Source organism: Telopea speciosissima, chromosome 5 (genome assembly GCF_018873765.1).
Source record: "Telopea speciosissima isolate NSW1024214 ecotype Mountain lineage chromosome 5, Tspe_v1, whole genome shotgun sequence".
Lineage (NCBI taxonomy): Eukaryota > Viridiplantae > Streptophyta > Magnoliopsida > Proteales > Proteaceae > Telopea > Telopea speciosissima.
Window position 1 is genome coordinate 7,169,535 of NC_057920.1, and position 17,824 is coordinate 7,187,358.

Below are 17,824 nucleotides of genomic sequence, written 5' to 3' on the forward strand. Positions count from 1 at the left end.
ATATATTATAGCATACTAAATGACATTAAAAATAGAGAAAATAAAAAATTAAACATGGTCGACATGCTCGCCATGGCGGGCGACATGTCGATATATCGACGTGACACCCTTCCACCGACTTGGATCGCCGTGACGCCGTGACAACTATGGATCGATCTCATCGCAACCGCCTCTTCCATACCCTAGGATAGGGTACCATCGGTTAGTTGATGACAACACAAATATAACTTGTGTGGAAGATTACGTGCGATTCTTCAGCAACACAATGACATGGAAATCCTATGTGGCACATTCAGAGGCTTACATGTTGTGGCAAAATGGCTTGGCATGATAGATGTATATGTTAAGATTGATGTATTTTACACTTGTACATTTGTAATGCCTATTTAAGTTGCTTTCTATTCCTAAATTATGTGTAGAATCGGACCTATTAGTACATCACAGCCTACCAAACTAGGGTCCGAAGTCAAACTCCTATTTGGACTTTGATTTTGGACAATTTGATAATGTCATTGTGTTTAAATGGCTCAAAATAGGCTGTATACCAAAATTTCATGACCAAAAGAGAGCCCTTAGACTTTGCCTGCCTATCCAAGCATTCCTCATTCATCGCAATATCCCTGCCCCCCCCCTCTTGTATCCTTCGTTGGAACGGCCGTGAAGACATTCATCACCTTTTCTTCGCCTGCCCTTTCACCTCCCCCATCTGGAAAAAAGCCCTATCCTCGATCTGGCCTCGTAGCAGAAGGATCCTGATATTTGACCGTGAATGGCTCTGGATGCTCAAGACTTTTCCTGGAAACTCCATTTGTGACACTATTGGGAAGCTTGTTTTTGGCACTGCTATCCACCATATTTAGCTGGAAAGGAACCTCAGGAGATGGACTTCCAACTCTAGATCTTATGATGTGATTTGGAAAGCCATCTCATTCGATGTGTCCTCCAAGCTCAGCTGCATCCATCAGAGACATTCTTTGGACACCCCTAGGAATAGGCATATTTTGATTTCTTGGGGTCTTGATGTTCACCTTTTGCGGCCTTCCTCCTCTGTGTAGGCTCGGTTGGTCGTCCCCCCTTATTTACCAAAAAAAAAAAACTCGGTCAAAACCCACCAAAACCAGCTACTGAGTTAAAAAAGAAAGTGCACCAACTCGCCGAGATCTCGGCCCAACTTGGTTTTCTGGCTGGACGAAACCGAGTTCTCAAACCATGCTCCAGGATCTCAGTGTTGCAGTTCAACTCCCTATGATGTTATATTGTGATAGTAAATCAGTCAGCAATACTGCATGATAGAACGAAGCATGCAAAGATTGATCATCATTTCATCACAGAAAAGTTAGAGTAAGGTGTTATTTGTGTTCCTTTTTTAAGTCTGGTGATTAGTTAGCTGAAATTTTTACTAAAGGTCTCAATAGTGGAGTTTTTCATCCAATTGTTGATGCAGATTCATCACCGAAATGGGCTTATTTATTAAGAATAAGTCTAGGGTTGGGTTATATACATGTTGGGCCTTTGATCCCATGGGTTTTCTATGTAATAGGCCACTTTTATGGGCCTAAACTATGGGTAATTAGGTTGCATACGGGATTAGATTTTTTAGTCCTACACTTAGTTTTATTTTTATGTTTTTAATGTTTTAAATTGAACCGGTCCAAAGCTGGTTTGAACTAGTGGTTCAATTTAAGTGATTTTAGCAGTTTTCTTTTAATTGTTTAGTTGGACTGGATTAGGACCCTATTTTGAGTCTATTTCAGTTTCCTAGTCAGTTTAAGTTAGCTAATAGGTTAAGGATTGGGTTAGGCCTTTCCTTTTTAGTGTAGGAGTCCATTTATGAGTCTTTTATAGAAGGTTGTAAGGGGGGCGAACATTGAACACGAATTTGATTAATAAAATTAGCTTTTGCTTACGGCCATTGCTGTTGCTGCCTTGCTCTATTGAGTTTTGCCTTGTGAGTCATATCAAGGTGAAGGGACTGGTGGATCTCCAGTTGACTCCTTGCGTCTTGTAGACCGGGAGGATCTGTTATAAGGGATTGGTGGATCTCCAATCGTCTCCTTGCATCTTGTGGATCAGGAGGACCTATTTCCTATCTTCAAGTTATTGCCATTGAAGACCTGCAACTCCAAGTAAGTATTTGACATTATTAACCATTACCCTTCTTCTCCTAATCCTCTAAACCCACCCCATCAATCCCCATTGTCAATACTCAATCCTTGCTACCTTCCTCATCCACCATTAATACCATAGATCCATTAGAACCCTAAAACCTGCAACTATTCTTCTTCCCTTCTAGAAGGTCACATGCAAGGTAATTTTCGTGAGAATTCTGCTCAGCCAAATCTACCTATTAGAACCTGGTAAAATTTTGATTGAATCTTCCTCAAACCCTAAGAGAGACTCGATCCTAATTTCAGTACCATCCACCCAGCCGATTGTCTGAAAGTACACTTTTACCCCTCACTCCTATCTCTACTAAGAAACCTCCATACCTCCAGATTAAGCCATCTGATTTAGCTGTAACTTTCAGCATATATTCCCCTCCACCTTACCCATACTCGACCTAAATATTAAGCCCATTCAACCACCTGATTTCCTACCCTAGATTCCATCATCTTCTACCTTTCAAAACCCTAACCTTAGTTGCTCCCCAAATCCATCTAGCCTACTTCTAACCATCCAAAACTCATAAACCTAGTTCATTAGACTCTCCTACACCTGCTAGCTTTACCATTTAAGACACCCTTCCATTGACCTAACCCTAACCCTAAAATTGACCTAAAACCCTAATTCTGCCCCCATCGAACCAGCAGCTTACAGATCCTGGTTGTTTGGCTCCTAGTAGGTCTCCTACCTATCTAGGACTACATTAATTGTATGCAAGTTGGGCTTGTTGGATATCTATGCACCAACTTGAGGAGGAACGTTGTAATATGGTATAAGGGTAGAATTGTCCTAGGGGCAGTGTTGCACTTGTACCTATTCTATTCTATTATAAACCTAGGCTTCCAACAATTGACATGCCATCATTCCCCAAATCACAACACATATTATTAAAACAAACTCTCCAGTTTCTAAAAACTCACTCAATGATTGAGCAAGGTATTAGGATGTCAATAAAAAAATGTCTTACAACCAAAATCAATAAAAAAATTCCACAAATTCAAGGACCGTATGTCCAATGTGAGATAAATTTTCATGATTCTGGGGACCAGCATTAAACTCTCAAAACAAAAAATAAAGCGAAAGAATTCAAATTTCAATAGATCAAATATTCTACAAGATGACAGACAAACTTGACATACGGCACTGCACATGATCAAAAACAGCTTTACCATGAAAGCACATACATACAAGAAGACATTGAAAAGGCAGGATATTTTAAACAGTATGGATCAGCAAGCAGAAACAATGTAATGTCTTTCACAAACACTTACCTTCTGTATCGCTACCCAAGTAGGACAGTTCTTTTTGTGAGGCCTAGGAAAGACAGGTTGAGAATGGATTGCCCACAGATCTTGTGGTCTCTGAAAAAATAACACAATGGTAAAAGTAACATCAGCTACAATAGAGGATATGGGACAATTATGCAAAACAACAAGCAGACGCATCAATGATTTAAAAATAAGCTTTTTAAGTAACATATTTCTCTTGGGGGGATAACCTACTGAAAGCAAGTAATGAGTGGCTACTAGAAAACGGAACATAGGCACAATGTCAAAGAGAAACTCTAAAAAGTCAATAGAAAAAGTTAATTAACAGATTATTAAAATCCTTCCAGAAATAGTTTTATATAACTAGGGCTTGGTGCCATCAATGTCACAACCTCTATATCACATAGTGTGGCCAAATGTATGTACTGACCTCAATCTAAATTTAAAGCTTTAAGAAGTATATGTCCGCTTAAGAAACTGCCAACCTAAGGTTTTCTAATGGTTTAAGCACAATAAATTAATGGGTAAATTACACGTCACCCCATGGTTTTTGAAAATACTCATCCGTCCCCCTCTACAGTAACGGTGTTAGTCTGCTGTTAGTTATTGGTGTGAAAGGACTATTTTACCCTTGTACTAAAACATTTGAATTAAATACAAACTACCCTTCATCTTCAACCTAAAATACCCCACCCCTTCCCTGTAACTCTGCTGGCAGCACCGCCACCGCCGCCGCCACCTCTGCTTCGCCCTAGTACTTTTTGTTAATGGGGAAGAAAAAACCAGTTCACTGGACTGCATGAGCATGTAGCACAATTCCCAGTTCCCATCATCACCACCACTACCACTTCTCCTTATCCCCAAGCGGAGGATTTCCATAGGCCATTCTTTCCAATTTTTGTTTCTTCTCTCTATCTCTCTCTCCAAGCCAAACCCTAACCATTTTAAAATGGCGGAGTTTCCTATCTAAAGTTCTGTGCTTTTGATAAGACCAGGGAGAGAAGGAGAGAGTGAGAAAAGAGTTAAAAATGGAATTACCAGTCTTTAGCCCTGTTTCTGAACATACTCAAGCTTAATTTGCAGTGCCAATGATGGAAGGAAAAAATCATCATCTTACAATGGCAATGGTAGAAGACTATTTAAAAGAGGAATCAAGTTCCATGGTGGAGCGACAAGAGGAACTGGTGTCACCGATTGGAGGAAAACCCACACTGAGAATCAGTAGATTTCTTAAACATTGTGTTGATCATGTTAATGAAGCAGCTGGGATTCCTATAGTTACTCTTCTTTCTGAAATCATCACTTTCAGACCCGGCAAATGGCCTCCAAGAATGTTTAAAGGATGGAGATGTCCCCAATACAAAGAAGCGTCGAACCACATTCCAGAAGAGGAATTTCCACAGAGGGTTCGTCTCTCCACAGACGGTGAGAGATGGGAATGAGAAGGTGAGGTCGTTGATCGAGATTGCAACGAACTCAACGGCTCCAGATGTCGATCTTCGAATTCTAAAATCCATCAAATTGGTGGTTCGTTCCTCCGACTCTGAACTTTGACTCGCCGTCGAAACCCTGTGCTACTCCTGTCCAAGCTGCTGCTAGTGGATTTCTGCTGCAACTTGTTCATTAACTTCTTCTTCTAATCCTCTACTCCCTTCCCCAATTGATCCCCCTTTATTTTTGCTTGAATTCCATTAAACTCTAGATCTTGCTGCTCAGCCATATTTGTCCATCAAAACCCTGATCCCCTCATACTTCATTAATTTCCCCAAAACCCATAGTCGATCCTGACTTACTACCCAGTTTTACAGAATTTTCAAAACACTTAAAACTCTATAATACCTACATTATTAGAGTCCTATAAACCTGCCTAGCCATACCCCCTAAGCCCTTCTTCCATTATCCTAACCTAAGCCCTAGATTTGACCTAAAACTGCAATTCTGTCCTACTGAAACTGCAGAACCAACAGCCCCTTAGTTCCTTGTTATTGGTCAAGGTTTAATTGGCTTCTAGTAGGGCTTTACCCTATCTAGAACTACATTATTAAGCCTACAACCAGACAGCCTAGGAACTTGTTGACATCCTCACAGATTTCACTGATCCCAAGAGGATTTCAAAAATCTTTAGCATATATGTTTAGGAGCATGGAGTTGTATCAAGTTTGGGAAAGTACATCTAATATTTTCAGGCATCTTTGTGCACGCACACACACAAAAGAAAATATCTGCCTCAAACATTGTGATTATGTTTCTGCTTCAACCATGAGGGGGAAAAAATACATACTACTATACTGGTAGCTTAACCAACATCATCTTTCATCTTGTTATTGGCACAAACTCATTTATATGAAACAGTTTAGAAAAATAAAGCCATAAAATATTTGAAACGGAACATCCAAACAACTACAACATAAGTATAATGGACGTTCTTAAACAATGATAATCACATCACTTTGTCTCTGTGCCTCTGTGGTCTGTACAAACACATCATAGTGGCAAAAGTGTACCTTACCAAGTTGGCATCTGGGAGCTCTCGAACAGCTTCATCAACATTTTCAGCAGTCGCTTTCACCTGGAAAGAGAAAATAAATGGCAAAGTGATGAAATTATAGGGGATGATGAATGCCATTTAGGCAGAAATTCTGACAATTTTGCAGGCAAAGGACCATGAAAGAAAACAAGATCAAAACTTTTTCAAGATTTGTTATTACTCCCATATATGTAATCAGCAGTACTTGGAGTACACTAGCTTTAATTATCATGTTAACTCTATATGGTACTGACATGTGACATGCACATCGATGTACAGCATGGAAATTTACGGACTTCATATTTTTCCAGTTGTATTATGGTCATCTTACTGGAACTTTCATATTTTTGGTGAATATAAGAATAATTTCCATTAGTATAAGTAAATAATATATTATCAAGTTGTAAAAAAATTAAAAGAAAAAATTACTGGGTAAAAGCCATCAGACCACCCAGTGGCAGACCCCGATGATCAGTGGTCATCCCTGACCTGGCCTCTCTCCCCCACAGGCAACAAGGAGCCCCGATCACCCAACACCTAATCCCCTGTTGGTAAGGGTCGTAGCATGGGAAGGTAAATCCTAGCCGCAAATATACTACATGCAAGTCCTATAGTCCCAAGAGGTATTCCGGGTGCATCAACGTCTCATTCCATCTAGTAGTCGAGTACCAGCACGGCACGGCGCATACAGATCAGGATGGCAATCAATAAATCTCATAAGCATTTCTGGGGTTCCGGCACCGGCATACCCGACACCGTAACCCGATACAATTTAGACTTGAGCAAATAGACTGAATACAGAAATTTAAACTGATCTATCATCCACCCACTAAAACTTGGACATGGATCTCATCTTTCTATGATACTAGAATTATCATAAAGTATATATTCTCCTAAATAATTTTCGGCTGGTCGAGTATGTAAAATAGCAAGTCAAACTGAAGGTATTGAAAATGTTAACAACTTTCATCATTTCCCAGAAAACTCAGAAGGAAAGAAATGATAGGTCTTCTAAAAGACATAACGTCCTCAATTTGACATTTTGATAGGTTTTATATGTTCCGGTCATTTCTCCACTCCTGGAAAGCATAATCTCAAACTCACTGTTTGATACAAAGGTGCAGTGGAGGAGAATAATGCTGAGATAGTAAGGAAGTTATACTTTTAGCAGGACTATTCAAATGGAACATAAATGGTTCAAATTGTGGCAAGCCAGGACATAGCAGAAGGATAGCCTAATCTGACATGAAAGAGGTCTATTCATCACAATGCTCATGGAGGACCACCTGAAGAGTGCCGATACTAATTAGCCAATAAGGGCAAAATGTGAGGAAGAGTAAAAACATGAGCCAACGTTTTTATCCAATGTAAGGAGGTTTGGAGTTAAAAGTTCTATGATTTGTTTGGATCATGTGGACTGGTGAGAACACCTAAAAATCCATTTGCAGTTTGTGAGAGCTTTTTCCGGAAGTGGTTCCCATTTACCATTTGTTTGGGGATTTTGAAGGAACATAATAGAAAGAAAAATCATTCCCCTGGTCTCTCATGAAGATTGATATTCACAGGGCTTTTGATTCTCTGAGATGGGACTTTATAGTCAATATGATGTCTAAGATGGGATTCCCGCCTGTTTTTATACATTGGATCCACTAGTGCATTTCTTCTCCCAGGTTCTCTGTTCTGATCAATAGCAGCCCAGCTGGTTATTTTGCTTCGTCGATGGGTATCCGCCAAGGTTGTTCGCTCTATCCCTACATTTTCACTTTGGCTATGGAAATTTTATCTAGGCACATTCAAATTTGTACTAATCAGCAACTAATCTCTCCTATTCCCAAGTGCAAAGCTCTCAAGCTCTCCCATTTGGCTTTCGCAGATGATCTCATGATTTTCTCCAAGGCCTCAATTAGCTCTTTTGAAACTATCATGCACTGTCTGCAGCACTTTCAAGATCTTTCGGGGCTTCACATTAACCCAACAAAGTCCCTTCTCTTCCTTGCTGGGGTCTCTAAAGCGGAAAAAGAGGCTTTGATTGATATATCTGGGTTCTCTATTGGCGATCTCCTTGTCAAGTATTTGGGTTTGCCTCTGATTCCGGCTAGGCTTTCAGCTCATCACTGAACTCCTATGTTAGATTTCATCAAGAAAAGGTTTCAGCTTTGGAAAGCCAAGCTTCTCTCCTATACAGGGCGATTGACTCTCATCAAATTTGTCTTGCAATCATCTTATATTTATTGGTCTGGTATTTATAGTCTCCCTCGATCTACAATCAAGTCCATTGAGTCCCCCATGTCCTCTTTTCTTTGGAAAGGCTTTGATTCCTCCAGATTTCTTCGCCCAATCAGCTGGGCTTCAGTTTGTCTTCCTCTGAAAGGGGGAGGCTTGGGTATTAGGAGAATCAAAGAGGTGAACTTGGCTGGAATTATTAAACTGATCTAGAAGATTGCCTCCAAAAAGAGAAGTATCTAGGTTGATTGGATTTACTCGGGGTTGCTTCGCTCGGATTCTATATGGTCAGTCCCTATCCCATCTAATGCCTCTTGGGTTTGGCGGAAAATCCTTGCCACTCGCCCTTATGTCATTAGAGCTATTTGTTCTTGTATTGGTGATGGATCGTCTACTCTTTTATGGCTGGATAGTTGGTACCCTATGGGAATCCTTGCTCATCTTGTTACCTCTAGAACTATTTACAGCTCTGGTCTTCCTAGGCAAGCTTTGGTGGCTGATATCTTAGATCCTGCTGGTTGGTCTCCTCCAAGCTCTCTCATTCCTGCGCTCACCAATATTTGGAGTGTCTTGCCTTCTATTGCTAGAAGATCCTTTGGGAGTGAAGACTTTGTTATCAAGGCTCCAAGCTCATCTGGTTCCTTTACATCTAAAGCTGCTTGGGATTTTATCCGTTCTAGAGGCCCCTTGGCTCCTTGGAGGAACATTCTTTGGTTCAAGCATCACATCCCTAGGCATTGATTCACCGCCTGGAGAGCTCTCTCTAACTGCCTTCCAACACAATCTTTTCTCCGTCATCGCCAGATCGCTGTCTCCCCTTTGTGTGGTCTATGTTGGGGCTGTGGAAGATATTGACCATCTCTTTTTTGTTTGCCCTCTCTCTGCTTCCACTTGGAAAAGCATCCTTGCAAAATGCTGGCCTAGAAGTAGTAGAATTCTCTCTTTCAACAAAGAATGGATCTGGGTTGATATGACTTTTGCTGGTTCTACTCTTTGCGACTCGGTTGGCAAGTTGGCTTTTTGTGCGGTTATCAATCATATTTGGATGAAGCATAATATCAGGAAATGGACTTCCAACTCCAGGACTTTGGCCCAGATTTGTGATTCCATTTCTTTTGAAATGAAAGCCAAGCTCTCTTTGGCTGCTCCCTCTATTTGTAATGACACCCTAAGGAACAGGATTATTGTTGCTTCCTGGGGTATCTCTTCTATCTCTCTTCGAACCTTTGGCTCCTCTGTTTGAGGCTTTGGCCTTTTGTGTTTTGATTCTTTTTTCTCCCCCTTTTTCTGGGGCTGTTGTTTTTTTTCTTTTCTCTTTGGTACTGAATTATTCTATTCACCCAAAAAATAATAGAAGAACCTTCAATGATATCTCTGAACTACATAGAATACTTGTGGTTTGTCATTAATTTTGAAAGAACTCCAAAGGTGGATGAAGTAGTTTTGGAAACCAAATAAGCGTCCATTTTGAGGGATCAGGAACATTAAAAAAAAAAAAAAAAAAGAGCTAAACTTTTCCCTTTTTCTTTGTACACTAGTATAAGAGAAATGCTAATCACCTTGTCTGTGTACAGCCCTTACTATATGAATAGAAGTTTCACTTTGTTACCAATTGCAAAAATAAAAAATAGTCGGATGAGCAAAACAAAAGTACGTACCAACTTAGCACTCTTCTGTTCTGTCGTCTCCGAAAGGCGATTTCGAAGGGGTTCTACATGATCACTTCCATCTAATTGCACACCGATGAAGTATTGAAGCTCACCCTAATAAAAATTCTATAGCAGTCAGTGAAAAAATAAAGAAAAGCTACATCTTAAGCGAGGCAGTGTTAATGAGGGAATAAGACAAGAATCAGGAATAAAAATATCACAGTTACCTTTTGATCACGCATAGGTTGCAGGTGGAATAAATTCCAAAATTTTTTCCCTGTAAATCCCATGTTCCATTGAGTAGAGCACATCAAAAGAATAAATGTGAGACAAATAATTAAAAAATTAACAACTCAAAATACACTCACAAGGAGAACTAAAATATTCTCATAATCTGACAATCATGCATGGGTGCAATGTCTTTAACAAGAGAATTGTACCATGAAAATTTCTTGCTTTGCTTACCACTCTTGGTGTAGTTTATCAACTGAACAGTAATTTCTCTCTGCTCTCTGATAGCATCTCGTATTTTGGAGACAGTTCCTTGATCTGTTTCAGGTCCTTGAAGAAACCTACATGACCAATGAAGCTTAAAGATGAATATATTGTCCTAATGCAAAGAAGAGACTCAAAACACAAAGAGCATACAATTATAAAACGTTATCGATGTGTCAGGTTGCAGCCACCACATGACCTAAGTGAATTTTTAGGGCCTCATAAGACCAGTACAATTATAGGGCTACAGTAACCAACTCCATTAAGTCCATAATACCTATCCATTAATACCCATCCATTACACAGGAAAGATGGCAGTGTACATATACTGGACATCGGTTTCAACTCTCAACCTAATAGGAATGACATGGGAATGGAATTCTACACATCATACATGGATCTGCCTTCCAAAACTAGTATTTATTTATGATGTCTATCTCCATGTATGTGTGTGCATGAAAGATAAATGAAAATTATATACATACATAGTCAAAATATACCCATCCATGCTCACTGACAGATAATCTTTCTTAATACAACCAACAACAGGAGGCAAATCTCATACCGGCAGTTTGTTCCCAAGATTTCCTCCCGAGTATATTCTGTCAACTCAAGAAAGCTATCAGATGCAAATATCTGCACAACACAGCACCAGGTTGAGCCAGTTTTTGGGGAACAACAAAAAGGCAAAACACAAAGTTTCTACTGCATGTCATATATATCAGATTCAACATTGTGACTCATGATAAATGGACACACTAACATCCAACAACTAAAGTGAAGTTAATATGGATATAAGTGTCCACATGAAAGTAGATATATAATACATATAGATCCTTATGATAAATAAAAGCATTTTCCTTTCCCCAAGTCAAGCAGATCTTGCACCCATACGCACAACTAGAACTTCCAAAGCCAGATGCACTACATCATTATATGCTTGTGGACAAAGGGACACAAATAAGAAGAGTAAGGGGAAATATTTTGGTTTCAAAAAAGGTCAAAACAAAATGACCATCAAAAATTTACATGCAAAATTTCCAAAATTTCACCGAAATATTTCGGTTTCAGAAGGGGTCAAAACCTCACCAAAATCTGAAATGTTAACTTTGGGGCCATTACAGGTTCTGGTTAACCAGAAACCAACCCTTGAATGTAACCCCGATCCACAGGGCAGAGTCTGGGGGGAAGTTCAATGAAAATTTCAAAAAACTAAAGGCAGAAAAGATAAAGAAAGTTAGAGACAAAGATACCTATGACCCTCACACACTGACAAATTGAAATGGATATAGAAACTATGGAACTAAAAACTGTACATTAACTTGTAAAATGTCACATCAAAGTATAAAGTAATCTAGCAAAAACAAGCCAAAAAATGCTTTCTAAAACTCAAGGCTTACAATTGGGTTATCAGGAAGTCTAGGATCTGTGATCACAAAATTTTTTTCAATGCGTTCCAATGTTGTAGCTAAATCAATTCCTTGGCGTATATCTCTTTCTCTTTCCACGTGATCCCAACTTTCAGTTCGTTGCACATCTTTGGTCATCAACACCTCTGGCTCAACAATGGGCAAAGGATCATGCCCCTCTCCTAAGCTTAGAGACCGTCCCTTTAACCTGTAATTATTGGTTCAGATCTTGCATCAAATCATCTTGAAAAGCAGCCAAAATAAAGAGATAGCAATAAAAATTTACAAAAAAAAATTGACATTATCTTTTTTATGCTTATGTATCAGTTAAAAAACTTAGTAGAATATTTGTTGGCCCTACTTTAAAAAGTTTGACTTGTCATATACTAATGCAAATGAAAGTCCTGCTGGTCTACATGCCAAAAAGCACTGGAGGAGTGCAAATGGATGCCTGTTAATGTCCATAAAGAGTCCAGAAAGCAGATCAAGAGGACTCTTATAAATGACGAGTTGGTCTTCAACTGAAATTTGGTGAGGTTGTAAACCATTATGGCCATAATGCTAATGTATATGGCTAAGATTATTAGTCTGAATCAGGTTTATTTTGGGTGGTTTCTTTCTGGATTTTGAATTCTTGGTAAAACTTGGTCAAGAAAAGGTGTCCCACCTGTATTTGAGAGTAGTTGAATTTGCACTGAAAATTAAGTAAAATGATCAGGCCAAATCAGAGAAGGTGTTTTGAGTTATAGAATTAATTATAAGAGTCAATATAAAAATTAAAGCTCAGTGGCTTGCAACAGTTTGTAAAAGAAAAAATTTTAAAACACCTTGCATCCCACAAGAGGCCAAATCAGAGAACATGAACAATTCTAATTACAACATCTGAACATCGCTTAGTATCACATCTAAACAAGATCTATGTGGTCTAAGTTTTAAAGCAGAGTATAAAATAAAAGATCTAGAGAAAATATCATACTTAGTATACTTCGAACAGGAGAACAAGAATGTCATTTATTTCTTCTTCATATTTTCTTTTTCAACCTACCATAACTACATGGAAACTTGAATCAGAACTCACCCCATCAAGGAAATTCGTCCTGATTTCCGAGATTTCCTTCCAGGATCTTGACAAGAAATCTTTCTAGATGCATCTCTTCTGGCATCCATGTGAGAAGTTCGCCTATCCAGTGTGAATAGATTCTCCGCTTCCAAAGATTTTGGAAGAGAATAATCAAGGTTAAATTTCTCTGGCTCCTCAGGCTTGCCAATGGTCTCATGATCTGTGGCATGAATATGAGCTCGTGAGTGCGTCACAGTGTGGACAACCTCTGTGATGGAGCCTAAGGCCTCCTCCTTCTGGCGCGCTGACATGCCGAAGCAAATCAATATCCATATTAGAGACAAAGACAAAGCAATAGTGGTCATTGTCAAAGACTACATTGGACAAGTGTTCGAACCATCATAGCGGATCAGCGACTTAGGCAAGCCATTTGGTCGCAGAGCCTTTTCATTCAAACCTTCAGTATATTTGCTCACCTCAACCTGCATCCTGCAGCAATATGTGGTTTGGGCACTTCAGGAGAAAAAGGCAGAAATTTCAACAGAACACACTGAAGGAGATTAATAGCATTATTGCATACTAAAAACTGTCAATCACAACAGCGTAAATGCATTTAGGTTGAGAGATGTCAAAACAAGGCAAATTCAAAAATCAGCCACGTAAGGAAAAGATAATAAATAGCTACATGAAATGAACAGTTAGGGTTATTAACGATTAACCGGAGCACCAGAAGTCCAGAACCGATACGCCAAAAGAACAAGTCAAGAATTCATCTCCAGCCGTTGTTGGTTCGAGTCGGATCAAGCAAGTGGCTGTGAAAACGCCGAACCCGATAAAAGAATAGGACCTTATCAGTTCTGAAGCAACGATAGCAGAGGTCACTTAGAACTCCAACGCCGCCACCGTACAAACTCTGCAATAAGGAGTTTGTCTTTTACTCCAGCCATGGTAATATGGCCAAATTGGTAAACGCTACAGACTTGATTGGATTGAGCCTTGGTACGGAAACCTACTAAGTGAAAACTTTCAAATTCAGAGAAACCCTGGAAATAAAAAATGGGCAATCCTGAGCCAATTGTGTCAGTCTGAGCGATAGTTCATTCTTCACTCGAACCAACATTATCAGTACTATATCCATATCCATCCAAACCCTAGGCCTCGGAGAACAAACTGGTCTATATTTCTCGCTGAGATACAGATACCAATCGGCTCCCCAATCTCAAGTGTGAACTACCAGTCATTATCCGGAGTCCAATCAGTGGTGCACTCGCTCCCGGCCACCAGCCATCGTTGGGTGTCTAGAAGAAATATAATGGCAGAGTCTCACAACGACCCTTGTTACGACTTCAACAGCAGACATGGCAAGTGTTTTTTCTGCTTTTGTTTGTCCTGAAGAGAGATATGATAATGGGCAAGTGATAATAGAGAGCTGTCTCCAATCGTCACGAGAGGGGAGTAAGTGTGATTCCAATTCGCATGTCGGTGGTTTTCAGGAGTCCTGATCTCGTCGCCAAGATTTTAGGCTTTTTAGCCGTTCGCGTATATTATTAAATGAAATGAAAAACCCGCGCCAAAACTCATGCAGCAAACCGGTTAACCGTTATAGACAGTTGCTTCCCAGTTCCAGCCTTTCTACCCCACCCAAAAAAAAAATGTTTGTGGCAAGAGTTGTGTATCCCCTGCATTAGCGCTGCCCGCTGGGGCAATGAGTACAAGTAGTGAAGCACAAGGGCATCAGCATGGATGAAATTTTTTGTTTCATGATAGCTGGGAAGGTAAAATCACGCACTCTTGTGCCTGTGTGTTTAGGCATAGGATCCACACAACTAGACAGCGTTCTTTTTCCCAAAAATGTTTTATAAGATGCTACCATGTGAGGTGGATTCCATCCAAAAATCTAGGATTAGGGCATACTTTTGTCGATTTTGACCAATTTTGATTTGATCCACATCCCAATTTCGAATTTTTAAAGGGACAATTTCCTATATCAAATATTGCAAACAAGTAGGTTTTACAAGAAAAGTAAGTGTAAAACAAAGTCAAATCTACTTATGTTGTATTACTTTTTCTTATCTAGTGGATCTAGGTAATTTTGCTGCCCCCAACAAAAAATGGTTATCATTGGAACAGGGGATCTGCTGCCATCAAGTACAAACCAATTGGCTAAGTACCTTAATATCTAATTAATGTCTTATTTTTTCCTTCATGAACACCTGTTTCTTGTGTCAATAGAAAATCTGTAGCGTTCCAAGATGCTTCTCAGCATTGGATAGGATATTTTTATTGAAAAAATAATGGATGGATATTTGTATATAAGAAAGCATTGATGTCCAGTGGAAAATAAGCAAATTAACTACATAGTGATGGTATAACACAATAAGCAGGTAAACTAGACTGGAACAATTTGTATTTGTATTCCTATAGGATTCATTATCTAGAAAGCATAGATCTGATTGTCATCTTAATTACTAAAATCAACATTATTGAAGAAAAAACCAGCTTTTATGAGTGACAAACTGTAAGAAATTCCAGATTGGAATCTTTTGTTGCAACAAAAGATCCATCCAGGTAGTGCTGGACTAAAGATACAAATTTAGATTTCACAAAGCTACAGCAGCTAGCCATTAGTCAAAAAGATTAACTTTCTAGTAACATTATGAAATGATCAAGTGAAAAACAGAACAGAAGGATAACATAATACTGAATCAATCAAAATGGCTCACCCTATAAATTTGATGACCTTCCCACTGTCATCTTTTATTGGTGTGATGGTGAGAAGATTCCAGAAAGGTGTGCCATTCTTCTTGTAATTCAAGAGTCTGCCACAATAGCTTTGCCCTGTTTTAACAGCTTCTCTTATTTTTGCAACTTCTTTTTTATCAGTATCAGGTCCCTGAAGAAAGCGGCTGCGAGAAAGGAAGAGTTTAACAGTTGATCAAGTTAACCAATTGGAAAAAAAACCTCACAAACTCCCTTATCCAATACAGTGACAGACTAGGATACAAAGGAAAATCCACTTTATCCCAAAACTAAAGATAATGATGCGCAAAGAATTCTTCCGTCCTAAGAAAATTTTGAAAGAAGGTAAGAATAACTGTAAGTGATCATATGATCTTTTAGGTCATGAAGTCCACCTCATTCTTCTTAAGACCCAAAAATGTACAACTACACAAAGGGAAATCCAGTTGATCCCAAAATTACCAATATCGATGCTCGAAGAATTCTTCCATCCTAAGAAAATTTTGAAAAAAGGTAGTGATCTTCTTAAGACCCAAAAACATACAACTACACAAAGCAAAAAGTCCAGATAGTCCACAATCATTAAGCAATGGGATCAAGAATGGTCTGGGAGATCTCCTTTGGAACAGAATTTTGACCCCAATGCCTATTTATGTGAGCCATGCAAAAATAAGCTATTAGGAACTGCTATGGAATCTCCCATGGAGTCCCCTCAGATAGATTACACAAAGAACTTGAACAAAGTAATGGCTTCTTTGAATTATGTCTTTTCTGCACTTAGAATCCCTACTCATTTACCTTTCGACCACAAATGCTATAAAGCAATCCTTACCAGTTCCTCCCAATGACTTCCTTTGTAGAATAACCAGTCATAGTGAAAAAACCAGCACTTGCATACACTATAGGGCAGTCTGGTTTGGTGGCATCTGATACAGCAAATGTCTGCTGTAGTGTAGCCAATGCATCCCTCAGATCTTGTGAGACCCTAGGGATTTCTGAATTAAATCCTAAATTTGATTCTTCAGATGACCTTACAGATTCTACTGATCTCTCTGCTGAATTTTTGCTTCCATCTCCAGATGATCTTATTCCTACTGCTTTGGAATTCTTTGTTCCATACTCTGGCTTTACTACCAAGCCCCATTCTGCAGCCCTTTCAGCCATGGAAGCTTCAGTTAAAATCTGATTAGACTGTCCACTCACTTTCTTCGACTCCAAGAGACCATTATCTAGCTCTGAACTTCTATCCGGCTCTGCTTTGGCATCCTCTGTAATCATATCTCTTTCAAATGCCATCCACTTACGAGCAGGTTCCCTGTCAGAGGAAATTCTTTTCGCTCCCTCGTCCACCTGATCTGAACTATGGCATTTTGCATCCATGGTTTGACCTGGCTGTTCAACACAATTCATCGATTCAAAGACTATAATTGGATATCGTGCAAACGATGATGGACAGAGAACTTACTGCAAATGGAATCAAAATTACCGTTCTGAGCTTTCAATTTTGAACTCTTCAGACTACAGAAGCTTCCAACTAGTAAGGACACCTGCAAGTACCGAATCAGATAATCATGTAAAGCTTCGTAATTTGTTGGAGATTATTGAATTGGAATACATAAAAAGAGGAAGAAAGAGATAGAGAGCAAAGTAAAGAGACAACAATTACAATACCTGAAATTAACTGAAGAAGCGCAATTCTCAATGGATTCTCACAGCTTCAGAGTCTTAAAAAAGTGTTCTTGCATTCACCAAAGCTTCATGGGAAACAGAGCTGTTGCCTCCATTTGTAACGGCAAAACGTACTTCTTCATGCAGAAGAGCTTAACACTGCTTTTGCTTGCACTGACTACTTCGATTGTCTTAAAAGCTTTCAGCTTTCGGTAACGGTTTTATCGTTTTTCTTTACTACTTTGATCATCAATTAAATGCTCGAATTTTCTGTGTGGACAAAGAAAAACAGATGGAGAGTAGATAACGTTCTTCAGCATAAATAGAAACTCAACTGTCACCATGAAAGCACGAAAACGAATCGTGGTATTCAGTTGATACACGTCAACATGTACCGGCGACTTCTAGCCGTCGATCTTCTTACCTTCTATCCTATTCTCTTCCATTGGGGTCCTTTTTTTTCCTTTAATATTTTCCTTTTTTTTTTTTTTTGTTTGGGTAAGATAATTTTTCCCGTATTTAATGTACATGGAAAAAGACATGAGAGACTTTTGCTTTTTTCGAAAAAAATCTCTGTGAAGTACAAGAAAAAAAACTCCTATTTGTGATGGACCATTTAATTG

General features: G+C 39.1%; 1 protein-coding gene across 5 annotated transcripts in view; it reads right to left on the reverse strand.

Annotated features, from left to right (window-relative positions):
• Positions 1-17,824, reverse strand: part of LOC122662590 (phototropin-2-like) — a 98,250-nt gene that overhangs the window by 65,361 nt on the left and 15,065 nt on the right. For 4 of the 5 annotated variants that reach the window (XM_043858259.1, XM_043858261.1, XM_043858258.1 and 1 more), the window contains exons 2-12: positions 16,366-16,921; positions 15,518-15,700; positions 13,192-13,283; positions 12,813-13,098; positions 11,726-11,942; positions 10,891-10,961; positions 10,296-10,402; positions 10,058-10,107; positions 9,840-9,944; positions 5,941-6,000; positions 3,435-3,524 (exon numbers count right to left, since the gene is read on the reverse strand). In XM_043858259.1, the coding sequence (XP_043714194.1) occupies positions 3,435-3,524; positions 5,941-6,000; positions 9,840-9,944; positions 10,058-10,107; positions 10,296-10,402; positions 10,891-10,961; positions 11,726-11,942; positions 12,813-13,098; positions 13,192-13,283; positions 15,518-15,700; positions 16,366-16,913 (1,809 nt within the window). In that variant the 5' untranslated portion in view covers positions 16,914-16,921. Of the gene's footprint in view, positions 1-3,434; positions 3,525-5,940; positions 6,001-9,839; positions 9,945-10,057; positions 10,108-10,295; positions 10,403-10,890; positions 10,962-11,725; positions 11,943-12,812; positions 13,099-13,191; positions 13,284-15,517; positions 15,701-16,365; positions 16,922-17,824 lie in introns of those variants that run through there. The other variant, XM_043858262.1, reaches the window with a different exon arrangement.